This window comes from Hetaerina americana, unplaced genomic scaffold (genome assembly GCF_022747635.1).
Source record: "Hetaerina americana unplaced genomic scaffold, ioHetAmer1.1.p SCAF_1462, whole genome shotgun sequence".
NCBI lineage: Eukaryota > Metazoa > Arthropoda > Insecta > Odonata > Calopterygidae > Hetaerina > Hetaerina americana.
In genome coordinates, this window is record NW_027286584.1 from 1 (window position 1) to 19,840 (window position 19,840).

General features: G+C 37.5%; 1 protein-coding gene across 1 annotated transcript; it reads right to left on the reverse strand.

Moving 5' to 3' along the window:
• Window positions 1-10,963: 10,963 nt before the first annotated feature.
• Window positions 10,964-19,046, reverse strand: LOC139686665 (pyruvate carboxylase, mitochondrial-like; the record flags this gene model as incomplete). The annotated part of the gene is made up of 3 exons (XM_071583708.1): window positions 10,964-14,040; window positions 16,066-16,209; window positions 18,801-19,046. Coding segments are annotated over 3 exons (639 nt in total), but the record flags the coding sequence as incomplete, so codon positions are not given.
• Between the last annotated feature and the right edge of the window lie 794 nt (window positions 19,047-19,840).

The following is a 19,840-nucleotide window of genomic DNA, read 5'->3' on the forward strand; positions in this document are numbered from 1 at the left end:
CACCAATAGTAAATGTAACAGAAGACGCATATGCTAAGAGTGAATTACCTAATTAATATGTCTAGTATACAGATGTGCTAATAGAGATGAATCAGAAAACCAATTACAGCTATGCCTAATGATTACAACCATGTAAAATACTCCTGCACGTGTCACAATTATGTGCACTCGTGTTTATGCTTCATTTTCTCAGAATGCAGCTTATCCGATTTTTATATTAACCTCAACAGAATAAAACTTTCTTATTCTATATTGTGCATTATTGCCGAAGCATGTATACTGTTATGAAAAATGACTTTGTAACATTTAAAAGAAATTAATCTTCGGACAACGAAACAACAATTAACTTTTTCCAGCGTTTATTTCACTTACATATAACGTCGAAATATGAATGTTAAATATAGACCACAGTTTTTTAACACGCTTGGAAAATTTCTACTCCCAAATGAGTTCGTTCAATTCATTAGTCTATGATAATTGCTCAAGTTTCATGTGCTATGACAAGGCGAACTTTGTCGGGTTCACATTAAGATTTTTACTGTGGATAGGTTAAAAGTAAGAATAGGACTATTGAGTACAACATTTTATGCTGAATCTTAGACTGGAAATTCAAAAACGTTTCTAAGCAAACAACTGGTTACCCGCGGATTACGCCGTACTGGGAATACGACCGGCTGGAACCCAGTGGACAAATGGCACGCTGAGTGTTTCACACTTTACCATGTTGGACTGAAGCGGCAATTTTGAAAATGTTTCCCGGTGGCCATTCTGTAGCTATGGGTCAATTCTCTATAATGATTTCAGTATCCACCTACAAATTGTAGAGCAAATATTAATATGAGAGAAACATCCTCGAACTGTTTAAAGGAAGCGTTCCAAAGAGTAGTATCAACGGTGGCATTATGATTAATTGCTTTTATTTTCCCTGCTAACGGCTTTTTATGCGTGTTTCGTTTTCATTTTTTATACTTATTCTGTAGGCATACATTCTTTCTATCGTTTTTTAATCACTGAGTCAATCGATTATTTCCAAAGTTGGCAAACTAGACTAGCATTCCCGTAATTGAATTTGAAATTTAGTTTTCTTACATACGCCTAAATTCATTCCATGATGTTTAGCTCGCGTTATATAGCCAGCTTTCAAGTTAATCTCGAATACGTTCGGAGACATTATTTAACAACTGGAGTTCATATTTTAGAGATAAAAACAAATTAAAACTTTTTAGGTTTTAAATACCTCAAATTCAGCTGTTTACTAGTGAAAAACGTGGAAATCGAGTATAAGCGTAAGGATGTGTGATTTTCAAAACTATTTATTAAAATGAATTTGGAGTCAATATTTTTCTAATGCATCCTATTATTCATTAATAATTCATATAATCAAGAGCTGTATTGATTTTGTAGGAATACAGGCATAACGCATTAAATGCAAGAATAAGCCTCATACCAATTTTCCAACGTCCGGTTTAATGTTACTTAGCAGGAGTCTGAAATCACCGCGTTCACAAACCTGAAATATGCTTCTCTACTTGGAAATAAGCTGAATGACTGCACTAATACCAGTTCCCACCAAATATTAAGTCGGAAATGCAAGGAGTTTTTTAACAACCATCCATTACGCAGGATAACGATCGGAAACCATCTCTGTAACCAAAAATCTTGATTATTTATCTTAAACTTTGGTTTCAGAATACAACGACATTTAGTAGTCCAATTAATTCTCCCTCTAATACTCCAACTTCATCAATATCTACAAACGGATTTATCACTAAGCCTAGAAATTCCAACAAAAGAAGATCCTCATATCGCTGCGTCATATTTTTATGCGAGGTCGCAAATGGTCGCGAAAGACTTTCAAATCATCATCACCTGTTCCAGTTTGCTCTTTTAGCTTAAGCAGGGAAAAAAATTGATGAACTCGCGGCATTCTATGTTGCGCTAAAATAAAAGCTTGGAAATAAGCACAGTCACCACAGATTTTGCCTTTATAAGGTTAGTACCATTTCCCTATAATTGCGAATTCATTTCATTGAACTTTGCAAATAGTTCAGACAAAAATGTAACGTCACTCCCTATCTCTTTAAGATTGCTGAGAAAAGCATCTTTTTCCTCAAAAAATTGCACGATAGGGTCGAAAAGATAGTAGAAGCGCCTTACACAATTGCCTTTTGATAGTCAGTGAACTTTCGTGTGTAGAAACAAACGATGGAAATCTTCATCGTTCTCATCACACAACTCTCGAAAGAGTCGATCATTAAGTACATGGGCTTTGGTTTTGTTAACCGCTGTAATTACGATGTTTAAGGATTTGTGACGGCGATCACTCAGTATTTTAGCAACTAGATGTTGTCGGTGAATGGCGCAACGAATAGCAAAAACATTTGGTACATATTTTCTCGAGTATGCAATAAAGCCATGGTGACGACGTCAATGACGGAGCCTCGTCTGTCGCAACAGCACGTATGTTAGAAAGTGGATTTTTTTGCCCCAGAAGAACTGCTATACGATACGAAATATTGACTCTCTTTAGTGTCAGTTTCTAATTGCCTTCCAAACAACAACTCTTGGGATAGATTTTCATCTTTAATAAAGCGCACGTAAGCTAGAAGCACAGATTCATTACCTAGCAAAATTGACTCGTCTAACTATAATGCAAATTCTGTTGTTCTCAGGATGTTGCATAATATATCTTCTACATTTTCAGCCATTTCATCTATTCGTCGTTGAGCTAAAGTGTCGCTTAAGGAAAACATTTTTATAAATTCATATGGTGGCATATGCAGAACAGTACTCAGGACTTCACTTACTGCTGGTAAGATGATTTATTCACCAATTGTATGTGGCTTTCCAGATTTGGCAATTAATGGTGAAATATTGTATGGTGCACGCAAACCACCATTGATATGTTTTGCATGATGCATCTTCCTAAAATGGTCAATTAGTCAAGAAGGTTTCATCGCCTCATTCGAAATCACCATCCCGGCGGTGTTGAATATTTTTCAGAGGTATCTCGATCCCTACTTGAGGTGCTTTGTGGAGGGCACTTTGAGGGAGTACGCCGTCCGTCGGATGGGACGTTAAACTGCGGACCCCTTGGCGCCTTTCGTAAAGAGTAGGCTAATGCCGACGCCGGGTATCTCTCCACCCTTCATCCTTTCCTGTCCATCCCCTATGGCGCAAATGACCTTAGCTGTCGGTCGCCTCCCCTCAAAACTACTACTACTCGAAATCACCCTTTCCCATGGTAAGCACATGCATTGTAGGCATGTGCTTGTTTATTAGTGCCTCTAAATCTGTACTTCAGATAATCCACATTATAACATCTACATTTCTTCTTTGATGAGTCATTTCCTGCCATGCTGTTTCTACAATAAAGGTTCCAACATTAAATTTTGCTATATTAAAATTTAGTACATATAAACTAAATAGAGTACGCGTATGAGTGAATGATAAGACGTCGATTCAATCTTTAAGTGGTTGTTTTTTAAAATAAAATTGCTAAAAACCATATGAAAACATCAAAACGAAGCTTGCGGCCTAATTTCAAACATATAAGTTTATACACACACACACACACACACATATATATATATATATATATATATATATATATATATATATATATATATATATATATATATATATATATATATGTATATATATATATATATATATATATATATATATATATATACGGTAGTCCAGTAGTATTGAACGGTAGTCCAGTGGGTAGAGCGTTGGACTGATGACCGGAGGGTCCCGGGTTCGATTCCCGGGCAAGGCACTCTGGGCACCTGCAGCTCCACCCAAGCTAGTGATTTCTCGGGTAACAGATCTTCCTGGGAAACCATAACCGGCACAGGGAAAGGAACTGGCCCCCCTACCCTGAATTTTGCTCTTGAACGGGAGTAGTGTCACTTCGGGTAAACTGAAAATATTAATACAGTCTATTTATTTTATATAAAAATTGTACATTTCATACATAAATGCAAAACATTTATCACGCGAGCGCGAATTCGAAAATAGTGCGAAGGGAGTTTGTGTCGGAGGTCGCACATACACCTTTGCCGTATTTCATTGAGAAGCCAAACACTCGGATGCAAAGTAAGCTCCGTTTCGAAATCGAATTCGATTTATAATAGAGCTCTAGTTAGTTGAGGATGAAATTATATTTCTTTGGCTCCTATTCAGTCGTTATGATCATATTAGTCCATGCAATTCCCTAAATTGTATTCATAAGAAAGGCAGCTCAAGGGACTGTTGCGATGAAATTGGCTTTGATTCAATCTTGGATACTTGTGCGTGCGTTGGTTCAACTAAAGTTGAATCCATAGCAAGACCACCTTTTCATTTTATGATATATTTTTAATAGGAAATTTTTGAAGAAGGTTGTTTACTACTAAAGTTACTCGTGAAGGCGGAATATTTTCAAAGTTAGCTTTTTATGCAAAGAATTATGGTGATTATTACCCTCTGCTTGAAAAAAGCTATGCTTTAATAAAATGTACTATGTCAGCAAAACCGTGACTTAGATCAGTGAATTGGGAATTTATTTAATTGGTATCGTGTCGGCAAAGGGAAATTTCAATCGTGTATATATTTGAAGCATGAGAGAAAAGATCCTCTTTTTGAACTATCTACTACCTACTGGCCGGGTCCGCGATTCCGCCATTCTCAAACTCACTCGCCTCCCACTCCCCACCCTCCCCTACTTATATAAATTCCATATCTGCCTGGTCACGTGGCACATGAAGAAATGATAGCATACCGGAACGTGTCTTGCCAAATCCCCATAAATGTACGGAAAACTGCGAAGTTATTTTTCAACGTGGATTTCAAGAACTTCTATTAAGTCACACCTGACCCTTTTAAATTTCGCATCCCTAACTGTTATTAATATCTGAATCTTCTAATCAATATATTTTTAATACGCGAAATAAAAAAATCCTGTTTTCCCTTTGAATTTTTATCTTTACGGTTTTGTTCTAGATACATGTTTTGGAAAAGATTTCCCATCCTCTTGTATTTTTTAACTCGAAACAATATTTTTGTAACAGTGTTATTTAATATATTTACTTTTATTTGTATATATTTATTCCGTAATTTAAATTAAATGTAGTTTATAATTTTTCTGTGAGCTCTCATGATATGTATTACCCTTGTACTGCTATTAGGTATCCGCACACGAGTCCTATCTCAGTAGGTTTCGCAGGTATTTTACACCTCCCCTTCTTGTGTGGGTGTTTTCCTGCGGTGGATTCTTTCGTTGAGGATATAAATTCCCAATCCTTACGCTTTCTCCACAAATTTATTATATTACACACTCGACACAATTTTTCCCAAATGTAGCACTTATTTGACTTATTGTTACTTTAAAAAATATATTTTCTTTCTTATTTTTCTATTACCACAGCAAAAATTTCTAAACTCTTTGTTGTAAAGATCGTTGTAGTATTTATGCATTTAAATAATGAGGGTTTAGGCGGAAGAACGGACTAACTAGACTCAATTCGCCACGATAAAGATATATTACTATTATTATACCTTCACTCCGCAATCCCTCCCTGACACACCTCCAAACAGAAACTTCATCCTCACCTCCCCTTCCTCTATAACCATCCCTTCTCTTCCTACCTAAGAGTAACACATATAAAGATGGATATCTGTAAGAGTTCGTACCTGATGATGACGTCGAAAATCGAAACATGAGCCATGTCTAAATAAAACACAGCGGAATTATAAAGCTATAGTTTTTTTTCATTTTAAAAAGTCACTCCGTGATTACATTACAAATTTATTGAAACAAGAACAGAAACACAAAGTTGAATGTCATCTTCAGGTGCAGTAGTCATAGTTTTATACCCGAATATGACGTTGTACGTGTAAACTCGGCTCCTGTTTCAATAAATCATTAATGAAATGAACGAATTAATATTTTTCTTTTTAAAAAGAGATTGCGGAGGTTTGATTAAAAGGCGAAAGCTCAAATAGAAAACCTTACTGACACAGACTTGGCCTCCATCTTATTTCGCCACGCTCGAAATGGAATTAATAACGTTCTAAACGACCTCATTCAGGAATTTTCCACATACTTTAAGGTGAACATTAGCATTTGCTCTTCGCCGAGTGGATGTATATGCCCATCGACTTACGGAAAACCTTCTATCTCTCTCTCTCCTCTATAGGATAAATCGCGGCTTTCTTCATTTCCACTCCACCGACTTCACAGAAACCTTGATGATACGCATCACTGCTTGGGGTCAGAGCCCAAACCATCATCATACACGGCAACAACTTCACTTCTTCCGAGTAACAACAATTTCCACCCCATCTCACTTCGTTAGTGCGTAGAGTGCGGTAGCAGCGCGAGGCGAGAGTGTCCCGCTCACGGGGCGACTTCCCCCTCCCGCGCCCCCAACGCACGCAGGCCAGCGCCGCAATGCGCGCCCGCAGAGGGGGGAAGGGGCGCCCCCGGCAGGTCCCGACGGCGGAGCGCCCTTCGCCGCCGAGGAGCACAACACGGTGGGTCCTTACGCCGCACCGTGCTCCTGCGCACGTGCACCACGTTTCGATCGCCCTCTTCTTGCTGTCCCTCCGCGCCGCTTTTTGCGGCAGACCCCACTCCACCCCACGGATGAGGAGGAGGGAGACGTGGGTGGCGGTGGGGAGAAAAATGTGGCTCTCCCCGTCCACCGCGAGGATGCATCGTCAAGGAAAGTCTGCTTTAAGGTTACCGAATGAAAACTACCCTCCAATACTTATTTCTTCCATAGCACCCTGGACTCGCATGTGTCTTTCGACTATACCGTGCGCATGAACACATTCACGCTTTTCTGCTCCGGAGACTTCAAATATTCATCGCCTTGAGAGTGTCTTCTGCCATGCCGCGCCCCGCTTCTTCTTCCTCGGTCTTCCTTTGGATACTTTTGTGTTCAATGGTGACTCGATTCTGATTTGTTCTCTCAACACGTGGACAAACCAGGGAAGCAAACTTTTTTCAAACTCGCCCATGTGTTGTCATTCTCGTCTCCGAAACGTGAGGGTGTCATGGGCTTGGATGCATGTATATAGTTAATTTGTTTACGTAAGTACTTAGTTTATAATAAATGAAATTCTCCACCGCGTTTCATTAAAAGTCCTTTAATTTAAATTTCAGAGAAATTTCACTTATTTTGCGTCCCGCTAGCGCGGCGTCACGTTATGTCTTTTTCACGAAACATGTAGCGAGGAAAACTGTGTGAATGAAGGGTTTTGCAAAATAATTACTTCCTTAATCACGTTGAGTCACCGACTGGGTGGAGTCACACCTCCTGCAACCTCTCCCTCCCTCACTCATTCCCCGTTCCTCCCCGTGGGGTCTCTTGTCGACTAGGTGGGACGTAAGCGGCCCCGATTAGATACGATGAAACTTTACCCCGAGGTGTTATGCAGCGCGCACATAATGAGAAACAGTGAAGGTTGCGTATCCACCAGGATAACTGTTGTAGTGCGCCTAACTTTTTTAAACTATCATCATATTATTACATAATACTCTTACCTTTGAAAATGACACATTAAAAAAATAGTTTCAATTAATTTGGCTAGAAATAATTAATTTTGAATTAGAAATAATGAATTTATTTTCGTGATGGTTAGAACTGACGCAATCATTGAAAGATGTAGCAGATGTATAACAATATTTTTCCTTTATAACCTGCTTGATCCAAAAGTTATTCCTTATGATTCCATTGCACGTCCTTCCAATGAGTAGTTCACTTCTTAGAAGTACACAAATATATTATAGAGAAATTGAAACTGAGCAGATGGTTAGGCAAATTTTTAACTTTCCCAGAACTAAATTTAATTTCATGAAAACTACAGACTACAAAGATTATTGTTGAATTGATCCCTTTCAAAACATACTGCCCATGAATAGAGTTATTCAAATCAAGGGGGACCTCTGATTCTATAGCATTACAATGATGTGGAATCCAAATTCATTTAAGTCACGACCACTATGAATATATTGATATGGAAAAATTGCAAATCCACTACACATTGATTTCCCTGTAGTAACATTTTACTTGCATGAAATTTAGTGGAATTCAAAAGTATTGGTCACTTTTTCGCCTAAAATTTGTCAACATGGCCACATCTCTAACCTCTCTGAACAAAACATTGCCTAATATCGCAATTCAATTCATCACTCTTGAATTTTATAATGCAAAAAATAAAAATTGTTAGCATTAAGGCTAATTTTTACTTTCCATGATTGACACTTTGCATCTATAATGCATCTTTGTCCCGCTTCCAACCAGAGTACATATAAATTCAATAAATGCTTTGCTTTGGGGCTAAGTTAGTAAGGTTGTTAATGCACTTGCCTGCTTCTCTGAAGATTTTGGATTCAAGATGTGCCTTGGGCATGAGTGCTGTCCCTACTTGGGTGGTTCAGCTCTTCGGACACTGGATGGCAAGCCTGGAGTGACTGATTAGGATTCCAGTGGTAGTTGGGGCACCAGTTATGTCTGGAGAGCAGAAGAAGTCCTTTTAGAATACAATTATATCAGAATGGAAAGGTTTAATGATATTTTTGCCTTTGAGTGGTAAGGTGAGAGAAAGATAAAAACTCTAAATAAACAATTCATAATAATATTAAATGTGCTAATTTTGCAAAAAAAGATGCTTACTTAATAAACATTTCATTAAATTTATAAAAACTTATAAATGTCCGCATTGTTAACTTTTGGAAACATTGATTTTTAAACTACCACGTGCCTTGAAAGTCTTGCAAAATTTGAAAGCTGTTGGAGAACACAGGTGGCCGATGGTATTTTTCAGCATTTCTCTTTAAAATAGGTGGGCACACAGCAAACATTTTAATAGTATAAAAGAGGAGGTGTTGTCAGATTTAATATGTCATCGCCCATGCCCATTGGTTACACACTATATGATATCTGTAAATTCAATAGATACATAGCCGTGGTTGATATATATTGTGTATGTGATGGATGGACTATATGAGCAGTCATTGAAATTCTGAGAGACCATGGCCCACCTATTATTCAGCGACTTCTTTGTCCACTTGATCATATAAGTCTGTTTAACTGCCTTTGACTTATGACTCTCACAAAATTCATCCTGGCATACATACTCACACACAGGGCGAGTGCTATAATGGCATATTTTGCATTGCCAAAATTTTTAAATGCCAATGAAAATGCCATATTTTTACATTTTAAAACACCAATGAGGCCTAATTAATTCCAGTCAAATTCATTTTAAATTGAGACATCTTTGGTAATGGAATCATCCAATTGTTTTAAGACTTGTAAGTACTAACTTTATGAATTGATATCAGACATTCAAATGTCATTTGTTGATATCCTGACAGCCAATTCCTGGTTTTCCAAGGGGGAACAACAAGCTCTTTGCAGCAATCAAAGAGGTTAACCAAATTGTTCATGTTTCCAAAAGCAGCGTATATTTTTACAATTAAACAGGGGAATTGTTTTGGCCAATAAAAATTTGACTCAAATCATTTAAGAAAATAATGATGACCGTGGCATACTATGCATTCACTCAACTTCAAAGTGGTGATTTGAAGATAAAATGAATCCCACAGTGGGCAACAACTCGCATGATCAACTAATGACTCAAATACACAGCAGCCACACCAAAAACAAACAGGCATCTTTCCATTGCTCTATACAGAAAAATGAATCCCACGGCAGGGAAAACCATTCCATCTTCCATCAAACTTACATTAAGTGGTTCCTCATCGACAGGGGTCCATTTGGCAACTCCTCTCCTCCTCCCAATGGGAATATCCCCGCCCAGATTCAGCACACACTCATTTCTTTCATATGCTTAACCTGGGCTCTAACCTAAATGACGGGACTCTTCAAAGAACACAATTTGGAGCATAAATGAAAGGATACAAATATGCTGCAAGCTAGAGTTGTATTTTTCTGAGAGAGCCCATAGATTCTTTGAGCATACAGAGTTCATATGCACCACCTAGAGCTTTCATGTCAATAATTAAACAGCATCACCACAAATTAATGAAAGTGAGTACTTCTCATCAGCTGACCTCTTCCTGTGATTTTAATTCATTTTATATGCTTTTAAGGCAAACTGGCCACTAGGTTCAGTAAACTCAATTATCAACGAGTAGCTTAACCATGCTATTAACTTCCTGGCACCTCCACATTTTAATAAAGTTAGAACTGCAAAGATAATTGACTGCCATGAAACTTTGATATACAATTTTAAAAATACAAGTTTGAAACACAAGGGCATACTTGAAAGTTTTTTATTTCACAAAATAAAAGGTCAATTATATTAAATGTTGAAATTTTAAACATTTGGTATTATTTGTATTTTCCCATTATCATTTTCCTCCTATTTATTAGCCCTGGGAATTCCATTTTCTACCATGAGGTGAGTAAATAGCTTTACTACTCAACAAATTAGTCTATCTACACTGCATTATTTTAATCAGTATCAAATGACTATTTATCCATATCAGTGATAGTTTTTAAAATTTGCCCACCAGTCATTACTTTATTCCTGGCTATGTTATTGGTTTAGCTTTCTGAGGAAAATGTGTTCTGCTATTCACTTGATGATAATTCTGTTTTGGAAAACTATTATTTCCACCCTCATAAAAATTGCTGAAAAATGGAGAAAATTGTGATTTCCACTGCTAAAAAATACAAATTGCAAATACATGAAAAGGGAGTCTCTGTATATATCCATTTATATCAGGACATTTTCCAAACATTTGTGTTTCTCGATTATCTGAGCATCATCATGTATCCATTAGGATGAATATTCAAGAGTTTACTAAATGTACACTTTTGATCATCACATAAATTGTATGGAAAAAGAAAATTCTTTTCTAACTATAATCCAAGTGCTGCCATTTAAACTTTTAAGTGGATTGGCTCAAAAGAGAGGGTAAATCATTGAAAAACATGCATGTTTGTACCAAAATTTTATTGACGTGTATATGTTAACAATCATTTCTGCATCCCTAGATGTAATAATGAACATTAATTGAAGGTACTAAAAATGGGAATGCTTTTTAGGCAACCATAAGTACAATATTCCCTGAAGAAACCACTTTAAAATTATGATTTCATTCTAAAGAGATTCAATCTATAGCACCATTCATTTTTAGGCAATTCTGAGACAAAAAAAATGAAGAAACAAACAAAAAATTGAGAGGGAAGGATGAATGCACAATAATAAAATCTACAAACACTGATTAACGACAACAGAGTGCTAGACAGCACAATTTGAACATGATTGGGGTGAGAATGAGGAAGGGACCCAAAATAAACAACAAAAAAAACACAATGCCACACGTCCCTCACATTGGACCATGATTGAATTTGTCTAGTTATTAATGGTTTCCTTAAGATTAGTTCAAAAGGAAGGAATAAAGTTTTCACTGGAACTTTTACGTAGGTGCTTGAAGATGATTAAACCATTTACGAAGTTTGCATCAGAAGTACATATTAACTGTCTGTATCGTCTTTAATCCAGCTGCACAATTTTAACTTGAAAAATTTTAAAATCGTTACATTATATTATCTCAATCAATGATTCATACATATTCAATTGGAAAGGAAAACAATATGGCTGATATGCTAATGCACGAGTGGCAGTTGAGTGCAAATAGACACTGCTTGTAAGAAACACAGGTCAGCCAGGTAAGGCCTGCTTGACCTGGGGACTCAAGTTTTGGCCTCGAGTCATATTTCCCTGGTTATGAGCATAATTTAAATCCATAGATCATTCTTTAGCCACACAAAAAAAAAGCACTCATAAGCCAAACATTGTTTTACTCATTGCCATCAGCAGATCACTAAATATTTAACAAAAGAAAAGGGAACTAACACGATACCACAGATTGTCAAAATCATGATGTCAGTCATTCACCAAAGTAGAATCCTATGAAAAGCTGTGATTGCATATTTGACACATTTGCAAGCATGATCTAGAATAATACAAGTGGCCCTTTGCTTTGCAATTCACTGCAACGCAGATGAACTTATCACAATTATTCATAAGGGAATGAAATGAATGAAAATAAAAATACCATATCAAAGTTTCAACTCTTTCCACTTCCCTTACCTCTCGCTCTTTAACAACATATAAATGCATAGGTGTATTTTATAGATATAAAATAAACATATGCATGCATCATAAAAACATGTATATATTATTTTTTTTAATCTTAACATTAATGGAAGCCACAATTTATCTCATCTTATATTTATCTACAATTCCATTCATTTTATCTATTTTTTTAACATTTTTCACAGTAAAATGGAATTTAAAATTATATACTCATGTATATTCTTATTTAAAATAATTTCTTTGATCTTTTCAGCATGTCCGAACACAATAAATCTCTCTCAATAAAGTCCCACAGCCTACCAAAGGTATTTCATATGATATCCAGCCACACAATGCACATTCTTGTCTTCATTATGCTTTTCCTTTCATAACCTAACTAACTGTGCATGACCAACACACTGATGTTTTCAATTCATCAAAAGTTATCATAAAGGGACCAATCATTATTCTCCCCCACAAGCAATGACAAATTCAGACTAAACCCAGTAGGTGAAAAACCTCTTGGAGACAGGGTTTAGTGCGTGCAATTGTAAGGGTTGCAACTCATTCAATGTGAGCCCAACCCTTCCCATCTAATGCCACAGGTCTACACCCAATGGCACCCACCCCACAAGGGCTGCACCATCCAATCTCTCACACGAAACCATGCTCCAACTAGCCAATGGATGTTCGATGCAGCACCCATCACATTTCCTAACTCTGCATTTGCTGCCAAACAGTTTGGCCCATCAGATTGCATTACTCAGTTTCATCAGCCACTAATTCCTCCCCATCTACAAGCTAACAATTGTGACATAGGGCTGCCCAATGGGGGGCTGAACCAATGGTGGGGTGGAATCCCACTGGACAGAGGAACTACCACCCCACTGCTCATACATCCCCACATTCTGCCTCCACGAGCCCCACCTTCTTGAAGAGACTGGCACTTGGTGCCAAATGCTGTGCCTACCCCATTGTGAATCACACCTCCACAATGTTTGGGGCCACCAGTGGAAAACCTTGGATCAAACTAAATCCATAAAACAGTCAGTTCTCAAGGAATACGTCATGGTGACAAAAGTATACATGAAGATCACAGAAATGAACAGTTCCAAAACAACGTTACTCATTCAAACTTTCCCCGTCTGCGATTCTCTCTTGGTTCTTAAAGAGAGGAGTGCACAGCACTGTCAGGGTGGCTGCCCTGCCCAAACTACAACAAGAGCACTCGGAAACTCCACAGCCCCCACCAACACCATGCACACACATGCACATATACACACACTAGCCAAGACACTATGCTCCTTTTGCACAAGAAAATAGATGCCACACCTGACTGGTGTCTAATGCATGCATGCCTACATTCACATTACCACTCATTAAAGCAATGAAACTGCCATTTCATCAATCCCACAGATATTTCCAGAGCAATTATGTACGGAATGAAGTCACAAATTTGGAGGCTTTTCATTTAAGCAAATGTTCAGTGAGTATTTTGAAAAGCTCATTAAGGTGGTTTCACAGTTTAAGCAGTGATAACAGGCAACGAAAATCAAATCTGTATACATCCTCTAAATCCAAATGCTATCACAATGGTTCTGAATCCTTCCAGCACTGAGTGAGGGGGGAGGGAGAAGAGCAAAGGGAGCAGGGATGGAAGGCTCTACGAGATGGCAGATGGATTTACTCAATTGTCATGAGCAAATCCTCCCCTTCCAATTTCATTCCCTTGGTGATATCCAGACTCTTGACGACACCTGCAACTGGTGACTGCACCACCATCTCCATCTTCATGGCAGAGAGCACCACTAGTGCCGCTCCCTTCTCCACACGATCGCCCACTTCAACACGAATGTCTATCACGGAGCCAGGCATTGGTGCACCCACCTGCCCCTTGATGCTCTTTACAGCCTTTGGGTGGATGTGCAGCTCCTGCAAGCAAAAATAAGCAGCAAGCACATCAATGGTGACCTCCAAAAAATCACCCAGATTGACCCCTTGGATAACCTTTGAGATCTCTTGTGGACCATCTATAAGTTATTATAGAAATTACACTAAACAATATCATAAAACAAATGCCACTTCAGTGAGAGTGGCACTTAATTAGCTTGTGACTAATGCATTACAAAATTGAGGTTTCTGCACAGAGGAACCCATATTATTCAACAATCCATTAACTGATGGACCATTAGTTACAACATGATCCATTTCCTCTTGTCCACTCGCATTCTCTTCAGTCCCACAACAATGCTAGCGACTAATGACACTTAATTAACTTGAATGCTCAATTTACTATAACCTAGTAATCAGTTCGCATAACTTATTCACATACAATTGCACTCATGGAGAAGATAACCAAATGATGATTCTTCTGATGCACTACTCCAGTTTTATCACAACCCATATGAGCAACTGTTTAAGCTGCTTCAACTGATGTTTGAGCAATATTATTAGGGTTTATTTTGTATTAATTAAATAAAGGAGAAGCCAGTGCCTAAAATAGCTTTGAAAACATTCATTGAATGTTTATAATGTAAGAACACTGCAGTGCATGATGGCGTGGGCCGACGCTTGCTGCACCAAATGTTAGGGAAAATGGTAAGTCAGTGACATTAATTTGTTAGCCCTGTGGGAGGAGAGCGGTGGGCCATGAAGAGCTGCTGGGACAGGCCACCTTGCAGTGGACTGTGCACCACCATCCATTAAAGCTGGAAGGACACATTCCTTGCATATTATCTTCTCTAAGGATGGAGGAAATGGACAACGGTGGATGATGATGCTAAGACAAATGCATGCTACAATGAACTTAGCTGGAGCTGAAAACCTTAATCAGTTACGCTTCAATATCTAATTTATATGCTTATGACTTTTGTGTCATGAATAAAATAATTTCAAATAAATGATTTAAAATAATTTCTGCCATACTTTAATGCAATATAGGAAAATGATTTATATAGATTTTTTGGCTGATAATATTATATGCATATAAACTTCTGCTGTTTATTTTTCTGCATTATGATGAGGCAAGTGATTGACTGAATAAAGAAAATAGAAAAGAAATATCAAATAATTGACTAAAAGATAAATTTTGTCTGGGTACACAACAGGGTATCATTGAATAAACAATCTTAATGAAATGTAACTGACAACCATTATGTGGATATTGGCCTTAAAGTCCCAACTTTCCTAAGAAAGTTGGGACTTTAAGGCCAGAGAGTTGCTCTAATGGGCTATTGAGCATTCTAACTTAAAGAGGAGAAAGTTTTTGCAAAATTATTTGAAAATTTTCAAAAGGAACACGCAATCAAGAATGTGAGCAGGTCTGAAAAACATGAAACATTCATTCCAGAAAATTTTCACCACAAGAGTGGCCTGTACTCCTAACTCTAGGACTTTTTGCTGCTAAATTAGTAATTAGTTTTATATTCCTGAAAACACTGGGACAATGTTATAATGCTGTCGAATGAAAACCAAACGGGCAAACACACTAGACCAGTCCACACAACAACAAGGACATAACAACTGTGTGGTCTGTGAGTCGTCACTATGCAGTTCTCCTACCACAGCGATGGCAGTATCGATATGTAACAACAGTAAAGCCATCTTTTGCTTGGACTGAGTAATGGTGGTTACCTGGTTTTTCTTTGACTGACCCCTATAATTTAGGCATTCACATTTGATGCTTTCAACAATTCTTAAAAGTACCATCTCATTTCTTCAATTTCAATTACAGCCCCAGGGCTAATACCCTCGAAGATGAGCAGTATCAGAGACCAAACTACTGTGGTTTAACCTTGCCATTACATTATCTGGGAGCAAACTTTTAATGGCATATATAACAGAACACACTATTATAAACTGTAGAGAGCTTTTAAAACATTATGGAGTAATGCTAAGATTAAATTTCAAATGCAGAGTAAACCAAAAATACTCATAGCTTCTTGCTTATTAACTCACCTTGACTGCCTCCTTGTCCTTGATGAACACAGATCGCAGCTGTCCATTCAGCTCAAAGAACACTTCACGTTCACCATTGGGTGTGAGGTCCTCCGCCATTGCAAGTGTTTTCACACCCAGCGTCTTACCCTTCTCTATTGTAACCTGCAAATATGACCATAAGTCACTCATTGACTCTTCATATGTCAAGATGGAAATGTAGTGAACTATCAAATGGATGCTTCTTTAGAGCACATTCATATCTTCACAGTTCCCAACCCACATTTAACTCTTTTGTGTGTTTGGAAAATACGAAAATTAAAAGTTATTTCTCAATACATATGATAACCGAAAGAAAAATCAATGAAAAACATACTTCCAGAAAGATGCTTTTTTGTATAAAAATATAAATATCACTCTGTAAAAAACAGTTGCACAATGGAATTGAAAAGAAACAATCACGAACACAATAATTTCCCGTTTTATTTTTTGAAACCAAATCTCAAGATGAATTTAAAGTGATACTTGTTTTTTGAAAATTTGGGTGGATGAGTGATCAAAATAGTGTAAGTACAAGTATATGTTATTAGAAGTGAGAAAAGTGTCAGAATATCAACCAAGGAGAAACATATCACTATAAAGCAAATTTTAATTGATGCAAAGCATACAAAGAAGTAGATTAATATTCTTTTATGAAATATCAAGAGATAGCAGCAGTAGAGTCGAGGCTCTTCAAGGCATTACAACATTTTAATGTTTCAGTTTTTGTTATCCTTCATTCCAAATACAAATGCAGGAACTAAGGAAAGTTCAATTGCAGCTAACAAGTTCCCATTAACATTGAATGTGCATTGCAATGTGAATTGCATTTAGAGATTCAGATTTTTTGGACACCAGCCAGGGCTAAAATTATTTATTTATTGTTTTGAAAAGTACAAATAGTAAGAACAATTCTTTCTACTTAATAATTATTATTAACTGCCAAGGCATTATTTTTCCGCTTAGCCATGTAATCAGACATGGGACTTCAAAAAAACGATTTGAGAGTATCACAAACATGCCATGGACTCATTTCAATTACTTCAACAGTTACAAGTGAGAATTCCTCTGAAATGTGACTGTAAATTGTTAAATAAATCTGAATAAAAGATCTAACTCAATAATAAATGGGGCATGCTGTAAGTTTCTTTTAAATAATGACTTATCAAGCATAAATAAAATAGGTATTTTGGAAGTATTTATCCCACAAATGCCATATAGTTTCATGATATTGCCAAAATTTAAGGTTATGTCATATACAAGGTCTGTCCCAAAAGTAGCAGTACTCATTTTTTTCCTAGATAGACAGATGAATGGGTGGGTGGCAGTTTCTCTGGCTGAGTTCGAGGGAGAGGAGTCTCAGGAAAGGCAGGTGGCTGGTGGTAGTTTGCTCCCAGCCTTTACGGAGTGCATATCGTTTGTTAGTGAAACCTCTATAACGTGACCTCTTTAAGCTCCATCATGAACCAGTTATTGGAAGATTGCAACACCATCAAATTTTGCAAGAAGCTGGGCAAAACTAGGAAAGAGCCTCATGACATGCTCAAGACAGCTTAAGGTGATTAGGCCATGGGTGGATCGGGTTTTTTTCATGTGAAACAAAATATTTCAGGCGGATAGAGAAGATTGTTGAAGATGCCTAACCTTACGGATGCCATTTGACCTCAAAAAGTGACAACAATCTTGTAAGAGTGAATCGCAAATTAAGTGTTCGGATGGTTTCTGATGAACTTGGCATCCCTAAAATTGATGTGCATCAACTTGTGATGAAAAACATTGAGAAAGGTGTGTGTGAGATTGGTGCCATGAGTGCTCTTCGACAAACAAAAGGAAACCTGTATGTTGATCTGCCAAAAGCTTCTCGACCCAGTCTCAGCCACCCTACACCCCTTACGTTGCCCCACCAGACTTTTCCCTCCTCCCACATCAAATCCATGCTGAAATGATGCCACCATGGCTCAGTGGAAGTGTTACAACAGGCCGTGATGAAGGAGCTTAGCAGCATTTGGGGCACCGCCTTCCATATGGCATATGAGGCGTGGAAAACCCACTGGCAGTGGTGCATGGATGTACAAGGGTGCTACTTCCAAGACTTTTGAGTGAATGTATCAATTCTGGCAATAAATTTTTTCTAATTCCACTCCTTTGGGACAGACCTTGTATTATCATCAATTAGGTGTGGAATGAACATAATTGAGAAAATAACTTTCTAGCAGGAACTAAGTCATGCTACCCACATTTCAGTTGCATTTTGGTGCAAAAGTTAAATCCTGATTTGCATGTTTTACTGGTTAGTATGATCAGAATTCAAAGTCTCTTCAAAATTATCCCATCAACACTCCCTTGTAGACATCACAACAAAACAATCAACATCTGATAGAAAAATATAGAACATATATTTCGGATGTATAGAATGGTTACAGTTATCAAACTGCAGTCAAGTTCAACGGCAGATTGCATGCTTTAAATTTATTCCTGGCAATATAACATGCAATTATGTAAAGGAATTTTATTGATAAATGTGATTTTATTCTGAATCCCTGTATCAAACTGCATGAAGCCTGTAATACTTGCAGTAAGCTTGTTTGCATGTGCATATTTATAATGTAGCGTGCTCTCCTGCTTTTTGACTTGTCATTAAAATACTATCTTCATTATTCTAATGCCACCAGCAATGCTTCTAATAAGAAAGATCTACAGCCATTTATGCCACATACCTCAAATTCCTCACCAACTTTAGGCCCAGTAAGGAATATTCTGGTGTCAAGTTTATCCACAGGTCCAAACTTGTGCCTAAAATCAAAATATTCATCGCAAACTTCAGGATAGAGGGCTGCACTCATCACATCCTTATCTGAAACTCGGCCGAATTTCTCTGTCAGCTCTTCCTTTAGTTTCCCAAGATCCAACATTGGCAAAGAAGCTCCAGGCCTGCCTTCAACTCTTGGGAGGGCTTTAAGAACCTTTTGGAGGGCAGAAAAGTGGTCAAGTTAAAAGCAACTTCAAAAATACTTGATATCAAAAATATCTTAATAAAGGATATATAAACTGATTCCTTTGCCTATACATAACGTAAAAACGTTCTTATAACCAGTCCAGAATACATAAGATATATCCATACACAGCACAGTTACCCTGTTCTTATGAGGTATATTTTACATGAAGCAACAACCTACTTCTTAAATATTTGAGTCCCTTATAACTAAGGACTTCAAGCACATGGTTTTTAGTACCACCATTTCTTGGGCCTAACAATTGGGCCTGCATTCAAGAACTGGTGGCATGAAGTCAGCACCTGCTTTGGAACTGGTAGAGAGGCATTAATTTTGCACCCATATCAACAGTCCTGAGACACTATGGTTGAAGCATAAGTGGTTTAAGCCAATTCTAAGCGAAAGATTCTTCAATTTTTATTCATTGCTGAAATTATATTAAGTAAATGTTCATTATGAAGAAAATTTCAAAAATCCTTTATCTCTTAAATTGACTTGCTTAAATTTGACTCATTTTGTACAATGTAACATCTAATTATATCATCAGATAGCATGATTGTGAATGACTTTCAAAATACAGTAAATCCTTGCAAATCAAAAATATATGGGGCTACGAGTAAGTGGATTTCGGCTGATCCATTTTATCCCACTTTCAGTTTTCCTCCAGGTACATCTTCCAATGACACACACTAGTTTGGTACTGTGCGAGTGCAGATGACTCTCGTCATGCTTGAACACTAGGTGGCTGTCTGAATGGGGTGTAC